This window comes from Lipomyces tetrasporus (assembly GCF_029532465.1).
Source record: "Lipomyces tetrasporus strain NRRL Y-64009 chromosome Unknown POJ06scaffold_6, whole genome shotgun sequence".
Classification (NCBI taxonomy): Eukaryota; Fungi; Ascomycota; class Lipomycetes; order Lipomycetales; family Lipomycetaceae; genus Lipomyces; species Lipomyces tetrasporus.
Window position 1 is genome coordinate 38,739 of NW_026611601.1, and position 14,354 is coordinate 53,092.

Consider the following 14,354-nt stretch of genomic DNA (forward strand, 5'->3'; position numbering starts at 1 on the left):
ACCACCCGTTCCGCCAAGCTGCGCAAGATATCTCCTCCACATATTGCTTATATTTCTCCCGTTCAGCAGGAGACGGCCATCGTGTATAATATGTGCTATGTCTTTGCGCGAGCTACCACATCTATATCACTCTGCCCACCTGTTCACTACGCCCATTTGGCAGGACAGCGCGGCCGTGTCCACGAAGAAACTAGAGAAGAGGATTCGGCTTCCTTGGTTTCCGGCAGAACAGGTGGTTCGGGCAATGAGGAGCCGGGTGAGGTGAAGGATGTGAAGCCTCTCTACCCCTCCCTTGCAGGCACGATGTGGTATATTTAAAATGTCTTTCTGCAGTTTTGCTGTTGCTATCTTTTATGTAGTTGTAAATTTATAGTTAGCACGAGGTTTGCCTCCTTTTTAAGAGTAGATGTCAATTTGAGGTAGTTAGGCGGAATAACAAACGCAAGGAATTATATCTTTTAAAACCTCTAGTCCAAATCTGTAGTGGCATGATCTTCGACTACTAGCTAAGTCCTGGGAAGTATAGACTAAATAGATATATGACCAACGCTACGCTCAGATTAGCAATGCCATTTGATTTGTCCTTTCAGAGGAAATACAATTAAGCGTAAAAGGAATGGGACATGTTAAAAGAAAGACGCAACAATGAGATATAGACGCAGTGGTTGGACTTGGAAGGTCAATCAAATGAACGTGCAAGGGAGACGGAGCCCTTAAGCTCAGAACCGTCTGCTTACTCTTTCTGGATTTGAATTACAAGGGACGTTCGGCTCTGCGATACGAACCCACAGTAATGCCGCAGGGGTCGGTCGCATTGGGACCACGACATGACCAAATTGCCTGCGAGCCGAATATCCTGTCGGAGTGAACAAGACTATGCTGATCGCCCGGGAAATGGTGTGCTGTTCAATGTATTAGGAGCAGGGTCTCTAGTTCCACTGAGACAGGTAATTCACTAATATTTCGACTTTTAGCCGCCTAACACTTTTGTAATATATATCATCAATTTGTATCTAATACTGACTTAAAAATGATGTAATAATGATGGTCAATAGTTGATCTTTATGCAATGTGTGATAAAAGCATATGATCTTATGCAATGTGTGATAAAACGATATGACTAAGTAATCCATATTGCTTCGTTCTTCGTAAGGGCCTGATCCTTTTTTCAGGGCTGTGGCGGATGCGGATATCCGCCAAATTTTCCCATATCCGCATCCGCCATCCGCCTTTTGAAATTGGCGGATATGTATCCGCCTTTTTATCCGCTTTTCGACAGCATGGCGGATATCCGCCAAATCCGCCATCCGCCTTTAAAAATTTGCAAAATTCATTAATAGTTATTATATAACGTAAATGTGTAACGAGCGGCGCACTTACCCACACCCACGTTATAAAACATATAAAACATCGCGACAATTCCACCAAAACGCTTAAAATCAATTGAAACTACTCGGAATCCTCTTCCTCAGACGTCTCTATTACAATCTGACAGGTGCGCGCGTTGTGTCCGGTCTCGCCGCAGTTGCCACAGCGCCGCGCGCGCGTTTCTTCCCTTGGCTTCCGACCACTACTTGCCTGTTTTTCCTGCTTTACCTGTTGCGCAATGTCCCTTTCGTCTTGTAAATCTTGTGCTTCCTGTTGACTAACTGATCCTCCTTGCTGTAGACGTGTTTTTTTAGCCCTCCGGCGTTTGCTAAGCTCCTCCATTCCTTGCCGAAGGATCTGGTTCTCGGTTTTCAACAATGCCAATTGGTGCATCATTTTCGACGTACCCTTGGCAAACTGCTCAACAGCTTCGTAGATTGAGGTTGGGAAGCTATTTTGATGACGGGCAATTCGATTCTTAATGAAAGTATTCTGCGATGAGGCTTCGGTTGGGTTGTTAGGTGTCTGGGAAACCCAAGGTGGGGGGGTACTAGGGCGGGAGTTTGGAGGCGTTGGCGTCTTTAACTTGAGATCGAGCATAGAAATCACTCTCTCGGGGTCGACTGGAAGAAGTCCAGTACCTCGGAAACCTCTTTGGATGTTTTTTTCCGTCATTGCAGCGAAAAATGCAACGCGGAAGGCCGGAAAGAAGTCGTCCTTGGTAATGTGGGTGATGTGAGCCAGCATCGAATCCTCAATTTGCCGACCATATGCCTTCTTTAGCGGGCTAAAACACCCAACATCGAGTGGCTGGAGCATGTGAGACGGATGAGGAGGCATACAGAGGGTGATGATGGTGTTTTCCTTACAGTATTCCTCGAACTCATCAGAGTGGTGGCTCTCGTGGCCGTCGAGGATTAACAGACGATAACCACCCACAGTTCGGGACTTGGTATGCTTCTCAAAATGCCGAATCCAATCCATGCCTTTCTCATTCGTCGTCCAACCGTTCTCAGTAACAGCGACTACCCAGTCGGGTGGAAATCCGCTGTTTTGATACCAAGACGCGAGGTGGTTTTTCCCTGCAACAATGACGAACGGCGGTTTCGTCCAGCCCTGGGAATTGACGCCCTGGATTACCGTAACCCATTCCCGATTGCCAGGCTGTACCTTTTTTGCCTTTGTACGCCCGTCTGAGCTTGTCACAACCGTGGCGGTTGAGATAACGCCCATCATAAACTCAGTCTCGTCGAAGTTATAGATATCCGTATCCTGGATGCCATACTTCGCGATTATATTGCGTACAAGCTCAAGCCAGCTACGAATAATCACTGGATCTTCGCATTTGGCCCTCTGGTAGTCGTACTTCCGCTGGAAACGCGTCCGGAGCTCTGGGCTGCGCTTCACGAAGTTCGAAGCCCAACGCGTCCCGACGCTTGGCGCGTCGCGTGTCGCGAGAAGTCGATTTGCTATATCTCCCACAACAGACAGCCGAGGAGGAAATCCTTTGGCAGCTACGTCGAGGATGTATTGAACAAGGACTGATTCTTCTAGGTCGGTCAATTTCCGCAAATTGGCTGGAACATCGCGTCGTGATTGTCGGCCGGCACGTCGGTGGCGTAGGGTCGTTTCACTAATACCATATATCTTTGCTGCAGTCCTAACGCATAGTTTTTTGAACCTTTGGAGTGCTTCGATGGCAAGGATGATCTTGCTTTCATTAGAAGAAGATTCCAAGTTTTGATGTGGAGGGAAAAACGGTAAAGTGTGGAGGGGGGTGTGTCGCGCGGAAAGTGCGCCGCTCGTTTGGATGCGCCGCTCGTTATACATTTACGTTATCTAATTTCTTCAAAAATTTCGCAAAGTTCTCTAACATGATATTTGAATTTTCTAAATGGACTCGCTGTAGCGGACGCAACTTATATGGTCGGTGATCCCCGCTACATGTGAGCCAGTACGACATTGCTAGAGTAACCTCTTGTCGGACTATGCAAGTTAAGGGTTAGGGCTAACTGTGACCCTAACCCTGCTCGATTTTGACCTTTTTTTCAATTTAATTAAGAATATACGGATTATCCGACATATCCGCCATATCCGCCATCTGTATCCGCCAATCGAAAGTATGGCGGATACGTATCCGCGGCGGATAACCTATCCGCCAAATCCGCCTATCCGCCTATCCGCCTACAGCCCTGCTTTTTTTAATGGCCCTCCCATTTAAATTCGAAAACAGGTCCCGATCGAGTCTGGCGTGCGACGTCAGCTTGTGGCCTGACGATTAAGGCCTCGCCGGTGGTGAGTACGAGCACCTTGGAAATTGTGCGCAGAGAGTTTTCAATAAATTGGTACAGTTGCCATGTGTGAAGCTTAATTAAGATACAGTGAAATGCAAATGCGGGGCACATCGCCCAATGACCCTACCATTTAGCCCATCATTTTAAATTAGCCGCGAAATCTGTACGCATTAGAGCGCAAGGCAAAGAATAGGAGCAAATAAATTCAAGCTTAACCAGCCTTCTGAGACCTTGTATTAATTAATACTGGGCATTTTAGACTGCTGTCTGCAATAAAGCAACTTAACCCTGATATATTGAATAACTCTTAAGAATGGTTTACATAGGGCGCTGAAGCATAGTTGCTACAGGATGGGTGACTGGTGGCTTTCTCTCTCTATGTTTCGCATCCAGCGACCATGCTCCCGTCTAATGCAAGTGTAATGTCAACAGATTTCTGAGTGATTTTTTGTGGATCTCATAACCGATCCCGCGACTCGAGGAGTGACTGACGTGATGCATAAGGCAGTCGCCGTAGCTTCACGTGACACAGAGCGAGCTGAGAAATTCATCGTTGATTTCGGCGGCGGCAATAAAGGTGTCCCGGCTCGTATGAAGAATTCTTCGCCGATGCGGAAGTGGATATTGTCTACAGCGGTGCGTATCCATTTTTTTATGTCAGAGGTTATGCAGGGCTATGAGTTTTGCTTACAAAATTAGACTTCAGGCCCTCAGAGCAGGTAAACATGTCCTCTGCGAAAAGCCCTTTACTATCAACTCATCTAAAGCTCGGCATCTAGTGGAGTACGCAAAATCCCATAACTTGTTTTTAATGGAGGCGGTCTGGACTCTTTTTTCCCTGTCACTTGAATTTCAAAGGATATTGCATGAAGAGAAAGTTATCGGTAAGATTAGAAGAGTAACGTCTGATCTGGCGCACAAACGTGAGCCCTCTGTTGGCAGTAGGTTCTATCAGCCACTCCTAGGCGGCGGCGCATTACTTGATCTCGGCGTGTATGCCATGACATGGATTCAATTCAAATGATTTGTTACCACCATCCTGAAAACATGAAATCGCCACCTTCGGTTATCAGTTCGACCATGCTAAAGGCACCGTTGACAGGTGTGGACGAGAGTACGGTTATCACGATGGTGTGGGACAAGCCGCACATCATCAGCACGGCGACATGCTCCCTGGCAGTCAAGTCTCCAAGAGAATGTTTAGTCAGGGTGCAGGGCGACTTAGGAGAGATTGTTGTGCCGATTTCTACTAATATAGGCCGTTAAAGTTTATCATCAAGATTTTTTCCACGGATGACGGAAAGCCAGACGATGTTAAGACGTACGAGTTCCCAATACCGGGTCAAACTGGGCTGTTTTGGGAGGCAGATGCGTTGCCAGGGACGTTCGTGATGGGAAGATTATGGATGATATATATCCGGCAGAAGAATCAGTTTTCGTGATGGAAGTGTTTGATAAAGTTCATGAACATAACGGATTAAAGTATCCTCCGGAGATCGAGTTTGTTAAAGAATCATAAATCGCGGATTAAAGTGGTAATAATTGCGTGGAGGCAATCCAATAGATAAATATGACATGACTGTGTTTATACATGTAACCTGATTCGAGGCGTTCGAATTGATTATTTTGCGCGGCTCAATCGGCTAAGTTTATTACGGCACCTCCAGATTCTTTCCGGCAGATTGTGTCAGAATCACAACCAGGAAAGCAACGCTGAAAGCGTTCCCTTCAATACGTTAATATTAGTCCCCGCTAAAGCTTCTTTACTTGCTCACCGCAATGAAATCAGCGAGTCTGGCTCTGCTACAGCCAAGTTCAAAAAATGCGTGGCTAACGCGGCCTATCCTGCTGACCCTGCCGCCTGAATGCTTGCAACAAAGCTCATTATACCAAGGGTGGGTTCCTCGACCAACGCATCTTGCAGAGATCTCAAGTTTCTCCCTGCAAAGCGATAAATGTACATATTTGTCAAGTCTAGGTCCACAATAAAACTAATGGGGAGTATTCATGGATGACTTCCTATGACCTCTCTCCTATAATCCGGTAATCATGCACTAGGATGACCTGGAACCTTAAACTATGCCAGATCATGTGTTGTAAGATCGGGCCGCACACCTTCTCGTCAATCCCTAGGTGGATCTCATTTCATTTCAAACCCAACACCAATCGAATCTTTTGTGCGGACCTTCACCCATTCATGCCCCTCATGGCCGCCAAAACAGCTCAAAAACTGCCACCTAACCTTCTCACTATAACCCTTCTTTTTCCACAGATTAATCGCATTTGGAAAGAAATCAATGCCATCCACAACAGACTCGTCATGTGCAATAACCACCAATACATTATCGGCAGCATCAAATAGTTGTAACTTACGAATGGACTCATGCGCAGCCTCTAAATCAACAGTAGACGTCTGAGGCATCTCATAGAAGGGCTCCGTAGCATTTTTGTGGGGATGAAGATCCTGAAACAAACTCCCAGGACATGCTCCAGCATGAATATGTGGCAACGGGCTCAGAATGACTTCAACAGGCAGGGGCCGATACTGGGTTGGTCGAAACTGTCCCGCGAAATGGCAAGTATCTCCACCCATGAGAACAAAGGTGTCGCTGGAAGTGCCTTGTCCTCCCACAGTTACTCGAGCCAGCGCCGCGATATGTCCGACTGTATGCCCGGGGCTGTCGAGGATGTAGTAACTGCCATCACCGAAGAAGTCAACTGCCCTGAAAGATCCAATCGCTAGCTCTTCATTGTTACTCCCATATGAAAGTTCTTGGATTGTGCGATCCTCCCAGTCCTTTTCCGCGAGACTGGAATTCTCATTCGTAGGCCACCCAGGCAAATACGCACTTTTGAAACCAGGCCCAACAATGATCTTGGTACTGGAGGGGAAAGTGCACATGTCGCCAACATGGTCGAAATGGTGGTGACTCCATATCACAGCCTCTATTGTCGAGGAAGGAACTCCATTTTCTTCCAGAATCTCGCTGATATTCTTTTGCACTGTAATTTCCCAACCGAAGTCCGCTAGGAATTTCTGCACGACCGGCGGGAGGTTTTTAAAGTCTTTGCGGAGGCCCAGGTCGAAAACTAACTTCCTTCCAGAAGGGTGTTCTATCAGGAATGAAAACGATGGCGCACCAGCCATAGTATTGTGCTGCCCTATTTCTGGGAGTAAGAGATGCGCTGCCGGAATCGTCATTCGAGTGGTGCTGCGTATGCAGTTAGCACGTCGAGGGAATTCAAACGTCAACAATTTCTTGAACACTTGAAGCAGCAGTCTTGATCTTAGGCGAGACCTACCTGTCAATAATGCGAACGTTAACGACGGTCGACCCGTTGGGGATTTTGAGATCCGGTGCCTGTTCTGGAGGAGCCAGGTACGACTTTTCTTCCATTGCGAATTTAGATGAAGTCTTGGAGAGATGCTGAAGTCATCCGGATTATGGGACATTTAAAACTATTTATCTCGAGGCTCTTCCATATAAGTGAGTCATTCGAATGCGAATACTAGACCCGCAGTTGTGGCTCAGGCTTATCACCGGACATCAGACACTAGTCGGACAAGGATATTGTGTCATTCATTGTTGAAATTTGAGGGTGTGGTGCCAACTAAAGTACACCGATCGTACCAGAATAGCCTAGACACTGGAACAGTCAGTCTGCTGTTATAGTCGGGCCACTGTGCCGTCATTGGTACGCTACCCTTATGGCTACGCTCCTTGAACTTAGCATTAGCATTAACCATCCAGCCAGTAGTTATAGTCGCTCGCTGTGTCGCTATTACGTCATAAGGAACATAAGTAAATATACCATTCAAACCGTCTGAGTTTTCTCATTCGTATGTTACCATTTTTTTATATGTTTAGGAACCCGAATCTTTCGTGATGTTTTCACGCTAGTGTCAGGGCTTGGAGCTGAATTCCTGGCACCAATTTAAGTTTTGTTCGTGTTTTAAGTGCCAAAACTGTTTGAGTCACCCTTGTGCCTCTTTACTATACAGAACCAGGACCCCTGGCCCAACTGGACCTCTAGGCCGCAACCGTTGCGGCTCGTTAGTATGTACGAGTCAATAGTGAATACCTGGTTCAGCCCCCTGAACTACCGGTTATATGTTTAGTGATATAAATATTGATTTTCAATGTGCACCGCTCCCTTGACGTTATATTTAAAGATATCCCTCCATTACTCAAAAGCGATTGAATATTAGAGGACGAAATATGACCCGCATTTGCAATCTTGTACACTCTCAGTCCAATTCAGAAAACTTGTTAGGACAAATAAAGACCCGCGTCTAATGAAAACAAACCCTTCCTGCTTCTTGAAACGTTTTGTGACTAGGGCCTACTCGCTAAGGAAATCCCCTGCCTCCTTCCTCAATCTCATCAGCCTCTGCAACTCCGCCCCCCCATAGCCACCTTGGACATCGTCACCAATATCAAAGGCTCCCTCGGGCACAATGGCAAAAGCCCTCCCACTAATGCTCTCGTCAATGGCTATCCTCGCAACCGCTGATGTGAGCGTTTCAGGTTTCGCAAACGTGATTCCCTTGCCCTCCTCAATACCGTACTCCTTCATCTTGTCCAGAATCGGCGCAAGCATGGGCGTCTTCATCGCCCAAGGCGCAATTAAGTTGCAGCGCACGTTTAGGTCGTCTTTGGCTCGCGCGCGTATCGCGCGGAATAGTCCACGGACTCCAAACTTAGATGCTGTGTATACGGTGTCGTGCGTGTCGTCCACGTAACCTGCCAGTGATGCCACCATGATGATGGATTTTGTGGTAACCTGCGCGTCCAGTCTAGCGTAATGAAGAGATAGGGTCACGGTGTAGTATGTGCCGATAAGGTTGACTTCGATGGGTCGGATGCTGCGTGGTTTGGGTACGTCACCATCGATTGATGCTTCAACAGACAAAACGCTGTCTACGAGATGGCCCGAATCATCGATACCTGCAAAGATGGCGACGACATCTAAGCTCTTGGTTGGCGAATACGCGAGCGCAGACTGGAATGCCCTGACTTGCGACTCCCAGGATATGACGTCGCAGTATATGTACTGCGCTTTGTGCCCTTTGCTTCTGAGCTCTTCCACTATCTGGTCGCCAGACTGGATGTCCGCAATAGTCACATAAGCACCTGCGTTCGCGAAGAGAAAAGCAGTCTCTCGCCCTAGACCCGAAGCACCTCCGGTAATTAGGACGGACTTCTCTTTGAGTAGCGAGAGGTCAATCGAGTCGGATGATATTTCTATCATATTTGTCAGTCCTGTGCATTCGTTGAAATATAAAGAACTCTGAAGAATTATGGACGGACCAGCCGAGGAGCTCCAACTTATTATATACACACATATCCTGTATGAAGGTCTAAATTCAGGACTATTACTAGTGACGGAATTAGCAGCGGGCAAGGAGTCAGCCGCACAAATCAATCGGTAAAGGCTATCAGCGGCATTTCCCAAAACCGCAGCATTCGGCGGCGTGCATTAATTTGGGTATTAGTTGCGGGCACCAACCATCCTGCCAGGGTTAGGGTAGTTGGTCCAAGAGTCTGGGCTCATAATTGATTAGGGAGTTCGAATGAGCGCCTACTCTAAACAGTTTAGCGCAGATGTGTCCTTTGAACACAGCCTCTTCCTCAGACCTACAACAAAATACAACTTAATTCATTTCGCAGATACAGGGTTAAGCGCATATTTCTTTACAGAATTTTCAGCTCCTGCGGCTGAATGCGATGTTGCATGTCTTATCAAGCTGTGTCTATTCAGCTGTGACGGATGCTGACGTTGGAGAAGACCGCCGATGATAAAACCAGCGAGCACGAATTTCTTTTCTCGTTCTAGCCTCAGAAAAACATAGGTACAACCATGTCTAGCGAGCAACTTCCCCCTTTGGTATTCCGGTTCGTGTCGGGCACAAGCAGTACCGCCCAGGAGCAGAGCATTGTGCGCTCTCATGCAATGACAGAATACCGGCGACGCCAACGAACAGATAAGTTACTTTCGACGGCTACTACGAGGCAGAAACAGCGAATCACCGCCATATCCAAGCCTGAGGACGAAGACAACATATGCGGGTGTCTACAATCTCCTTCGCAGCCACTGGATTTGTTTAGTCCGCTATTAAATGAAGAAATAGCCAATCTTCCTATTAGTTATCAGTTCTGTCTTAGATGCGGCCGCGAAAAGCTAATTGAACCTAATTCTATATTCGTTGAAAGCCATGAGCGCGGTCTGGCTCTTCAAGTCCTGTCTTCGTCGCTCATCGCCGATCTTGGGCAGAGAGAATTTGATCCATTTCATAGCATGCCGGGGCTAAGCTACAGTCTTAAAGAGAATCAGCTAGCTGAAATTGACATTGTGAAAGCGTATAGTACGAACTCTAGCTACATCCGTGTGGCAGGAAAGTTTACACTGAATCTAACGGGATATGTAGCTCTAAAGTTTTGTCTTCCTAATTCGATCAAGTCGATCGTTTTTCCTGAGATGGTTAGCGATCCGGCCCTCTGCATGGCTGTACTGTACATGGCATATGCATTCCTGGCGTCTGTCCGAGGTTGGTTTGACCATACCGTCGCTCTAGCGATGAAACAAGCCTCTATCACTTATATCAACAAGACTATCTCAAACCCAGCAACTGCTACTCAATCTGGGACTATGGCCTCCATAGCTTTCCTAACCAGTGGGACCTGGGTAAGATGCTCTTCTTTTGTCCACAGTGGAAGATGGCGTTATGGAATACCTATTAACAAGGGAAACAGGCTTTCGGGGCAGACTCGGCTCCAATTGAAGTAGGAGCTCATTCCGCGGGCTTAGAGGCTATAGTAAAGCACAGGAATGGGCTGAATACGCTGATCAATGACGGTTTCGAGCAAATGCTGCGCAAGTTCATCGTCATGTAAGCACCTCCTTTTTCCGCTTGATTTTTGAATTTGAAACTCAGATCTGGAACAGGCAGCATTTCTTGATCTGCGCTCTGTCTGGCGCCTACCCCAGCATAGCCTATCTTCGCGATTTTGAAGAGGCATGCACAGCACCTGAAAATAATATCCCGCTTCAAGAATGCCCTTTGTACTGCCCAACCGAGAATTTCCAGTTTCTCCGTCAGTCAAAGCGCTGCACTCCCCAAATACTAAGAATTCTCATTCTCACTCGAGACCTTATCGAGATATTTCTCAGCAGTCCCTCAACCACTCCTGAAAGCAGTGAAATTCTTGGACCGAGGCTGACAGCGTTACGAACCGAGCTTGAGTCCTTTCCACCTACCGCAAGAATTTATGCAGGCATTTCGAATGATGCTTCCAATCACAACAGCCGCTCCGGTTCAGCTCTAGCTCGAACCAATAATGCCTACATCTACGAATCCATACGCCTTGCATCTCTTATAACTCTTCGCGTGTTTGTTCACAAACTTTCCTCGTTTACCGATGTTCCCGAGAACATGACTCAGGCGCTCATTTCCGCACTCAAACACACTGACATCGGTGGCACTTGGGGTGATATGCTTGGCCCGTTGTACTGGGTTGCTCTGACTGGATCTGCCTGTGGCCAGGGCAAACCTATGCACCGCTTTTTAGATAGTACGTTAGGTCGCGCGATGTTCGAAATGGGGTATACCGTGAGAGATTTTAGGTGCACGGTTGTGCCAGTCAAGAGATTTGCGGAGATGCATCGGAATTTAACCTTGAGACGGAAGAGTGCATGATGGCGAAGGGAACTAGAGCTGTGTATCCAACGAAGAGCGAGCTGGTGTATGTCACTTCGCCCTGGACGAAATCATATTAGCATTGAGAACATGGAACGGTAACGGATCAATATCTTACGAATGTCAGGATCTATGCCACAGGGAGTGTTCGTTGCCCAGGTGGTAGAAGAAGAACGCAAGTATGCCCGTCACGCCAAGCGCAAACAGAACAAAATGGCATTGACAATGTAAAGATAGCTGACTCGTCAAGAAAGATGTACCACTTTAACGAATTGACTACCCTGACGTTGACGCTTGAATAAGGTGAACATATTGGACAATTATGACTCTGCTGAAGGAAGGTTCTCTTTGGTAGTAATGTATATTGCCTTCAATCCCAACCTGAAATAATACGATGTAAAGCTGCCTGTAACTCTTTTAAGTGGCGCAGCCTGCCTTGATTCACTAACCATGCCATTTCAAGGATTTGTGTCCAACACGTTCTCCATAGCTCCAGAATGCAAGTGGTAACAAGCCTACGGAGACTGCATACGAGATGATGTACTCACTGAGCTCGGTGGTCGGTGCAATTGGGTCCAGCGCCTGCCCAGAAGGGTTTAGCGTTCGCCGCACTGTAGACAGCTTCGAGTCAACATTTCGCGCGGGTAGCCGAGAAGGTTGCCGCAGCTAAGCTGGATTTTGGACAATCAAATTACGTTCTAAAGCTGAATTTCCATCCCGATTCCAAATCAGCTTTCTTGTGCAGCAATATGTCCAGCACCACTATAAATAGGCCTCTTTCCACCATGCTCAACGGTTCTATCTGTCTTTTTCTTTCCTCATCGATCATATAGATTCGTTTCTCTAGCCTGATCTTTTTATTCTAGCCAAGTCTTGCAACAAGCGTTCTTTCTTTCACCACCGTCAGAATGAAGCTCTTAGGGAACAATATGACAGTGGCCCTGGCCGTTATGTGCTCGTTGAAGTCGGTAGCTGGGAATCAGGCCTGTTCCCAACGTCCTACTCCTAGCTCCTTTTACGGGAGCTTGACGCAGCCATACTACCCGCACAATGCTGTCTGCAATGACTACATGATTCCGGTGGACGTCGAATACACCAATGTCGCTTTCAATGCCACTAGGTGGAGTGATGACTACGGGCTCAACAACTTCTTAGATGTTCTTACTAGCCGTGCTGGCGTTGACAATTCCCCGCCTGTTGGCCCTGCTTCGCCGTCGACACAAAAGGCTACGGTGAATATTGCCGCGACATTCTGTACTCCGAAGAATAAAAATGGAAAGGAGAAGACTGTTATTCTTGCAACGCATGGTATCGGGCCAGCACGAGCCCACTGGAATGCACCTGTCCAGCCGGATCAATACAACTTTGTCCAGTACGCGATTGGTCAAGGGTACTCGGTGTTCTTCTACGACCGTCTTGGAACTGGAGCTTCCGACAAGTAAGCCAGATAAACATCGAAATTTGGCGGAGGAAAAGCTAACTTCCATCAGAGTTTCGGGATTTGACAATTCCATCTTCAAGGCCATTTCTGTGCTCCAAAGCATCTCCAAGCTCGTCCGCAATGGTCTCTACACGGGATGCTTAGGAAAGCCAAACAAGATTGCGCTGATTGGATTCTCATTTGGTTCATACACAACCCACGGGGCGATTGCAACGGATCCAAGTATTGCGGATGCCGTCATCTTAACAGCGATCGGATTCAACCTGACTGGCATCAACGTCAATGGTTTGCTCCGCTCGTTTGTTCCACGCGTTGCTTCACTTCAAAACTCTGCTCTCTACGGCGACCGCGACCCAGGCTATGTGACCTGGGTTGATAAGTATACCCAGATCTGGAAGTGAGTGTTAATCTTCAATCAGAACAGGGAATTGAATGCGAACAAGTGCTAATCTCCAATAGCTATTTCAAGTATCCCAACTACGATCCCGTCATAGCTGATTATGCCGAGGAAGCAAAACAGCCATACGCTATGACCGAGTTCCTCTCTTTGCTCAGCGGTCCTACGGACGCTAGCGCATTCAAGGGTCCTGTCCTGGTCAGTACACTTCATGTTCCCTTTGGCACCAGTTTAAATTATCGTTCCCAAGCTTGCTAATATTACCGATTAGGCTATCACTGGTGAATATGACTATATCTTCTGTGATGGATACTGCTCCGGACTCTTGGAAGAGCCTGGGAGAACTTATTACAAAAACGCAAAATATGTACCTTATATTCACCCCGGAGCTAGTCATCAGCTCTTTCTTCATCACAACGCTACCGGGGCGTTCCAGGTTATTACTAACTTCTTGAATGACAACGGGTTGTAATATGTTTCGTCTCGTCCTGGATATTGTTCTCACTACGGAGAGAAATCGATCGATTTAGGAGCTGGCGAATTCTCTGAGGAAGCTATTTGCGATGATTGGAATGGATATGCTCTTTAGAGAATAAAGTCGTAACTCATATGCTTCATAGACTATCATGAAAGCTGCCTCCCATCTTCACTATAACGGCCATGTCTATGTAGCCTGTGATAATGCATATTGACACAGCTTCTTAACGTTTCCCTTGCTCTTCACAAACCCTTTCCGCTTAGCATGACGACTCACTATCGCGGCACTCCTGCTCTCAACCTCAATGAAATAGTGTTATTCGAAGTTCCTCTATCTTTTTGATTCTGTCTTCGGCTGCGGGTATCCCCCCCTCGGGGACGTCGTCCGCGACGTCGACGTAGAATTCGGGATCATAACCGTACATAGCTCGGAAAGGCGACATCCTGAGTGTGTGATTCAGAGTATTGTTATATGCAAAAGCAGCTGTTGGCAATAGCTTGGCCCAATCCATCTGCTCAAGGTTCGTGAACGCTCGAAGGTAAGTTTCAACGATCCTGTTGAGAATTTCTGTTTGGCTATCCGTCTGGGGATGAAAGGCTGTAGATAATCTGCGCTTGATCAATGAATGGTAGCAAATTTCTGCCCAAAATTTACTCGTAATCCACGAGTCGCGATCA

At 47.1% G+C, this 14,354-nt stretch overlaps 6 protein-coding genes across 6 annotated transcripts; 4 read left to right on the forward strand and 2 right to left on the reverse strand.

Annotated features, from left to right (window-relative positions):
- Window positions 1-29: 29 nt before the first annotated feature.
- POJ06DRAFT_253828 (uncharacterized protein) lies at window positions 30-384 on the forward strand. The gene has a single exon (XM_056187685.1). It carries the CDS (start codon window positions 91-93, stop codon window positions 316-318), a length of 228 nt encoding a protein of 75 aa, XP_056042982.1. The 5' UTR covers window positions 30-90; the 3' UTR covers window positions 319-384.
- Window positions 385-4,157: 3,773 nt separating this feature from the next.
- POJ06DRAFT_281760 (uncharacterized protein) lies at window positions 4,158-5,181 on the forward strand (the record flags this gene model as incomplete). The annotated part of the gene is made up of 5 exons (XM_056189971.1): window positions 4,158-4,241; window positions 4,369-4,655; window positions 4,736-4,898; window positions 4,931-5,003; window positions 5,027-5,181. 5 exons carry the CDS (start codon window positions 4,158-4,160, stop codon window positions 5,179-5,181), a joined length of 762 nt encoding a protein of 253 aa, XP_056042983.1.
- Window positions 5,182-5,726: 545 nt separating this feature from the next.
- POJ06DRAFT_112390 (beta-lactamase-like protein) lies at window positions 5,727-7,223 on the reverse strand. Its single transcript, XM_056184091.1, has 2 exons — window positions 6,966-7,223; window positions 5,727-6,874 (listed from the first exon to the last, which is right to left on the reverse strand). Exons 1-2 carry the CDS (start codon window positions 7,058-7,060, stop codon window positions 5,803-5,805), a joined length of 1,167 nt encoding a protein of 388 aa, XP_056042984.1. The 5' UTR covers window positions 7,061-7,223; the 3' UTR covers window positions 5,727-5,802.
- A 558-nt stretch (window positions 7,224-7,781) lies between these two features.
- POJ06DRAFT_253848 (uncharacterized protein) lies at window positions 7,782-9,059 on the reverse strand. The gene is made up of 2 exons (XM_056187686.1): window positions 7,927-9,059; window positions 7,782-7,862 (listed from the first exon to the last, which is right to left on the reverse strand). The coding sequence occupies exon 1, from the start codon at window positions 8,913-8,915 to the stop codon at window positions 8,007-8,009; it is 909 nt and encodes a 302-aa protein (XP_056042985.1). The 5' UTR covers window positions 8,916-9,059; the 3' UTR covers window positions 7,782-7,862; window positions 7,927-8,006.
- A 211-nt stretch (window positions 9,060-9,270) lies between these two features.
- On the forward strand, window positions 9,271-11,546 carry POJ06DRAFT_112406 (uncharacterized protein). The gene is made up of 4 exons (XM_056184092.1): window positions 9,271-10,029; window positions 10,093-10,349; window positions 10,418-10,554; window positions 10,611-11,546. Exons 1-4 carry the CDS (start codon window positions 9,525-9,527, stop codon window positions 11,359-11,361), a joined length of 1,650 nt encoding a protein of 549 aa, XP_056042986.1. The 5' UTR covers window positions 9,271-9,524; the 3' UTR covers window positions 11,362-11,546.
- A 462-nt stretch (window positions 11,547-12,008) lies between these two features.
- On the forward strand, window positions 12,009-13,714 carry POJ06DRAFT_253858 (Alpha/Beta hydrolase protein). Its single transcript, XM_056187687.1, has 4 exons — window positions 12,009-12,799; window positions 12,852-13,199; window positions 13,262-13,397; window positions 13,471-13,714. The coding sequence occupies exons 1-4, from the start codon at window positions 12,270-12,272 to the stop codon at window positions 13,669-13,671; spliced, it is 1,215 nt and encodes a 404-aa protein (XP_056042987.1). The 5' UTR covers window positions 12,009-12,269; the 3' UTR covers window positions 13,672-13,714.
- The last annotated feature ends 640 nt before the right edge of the window (window positions 13,715-14,354 follow it).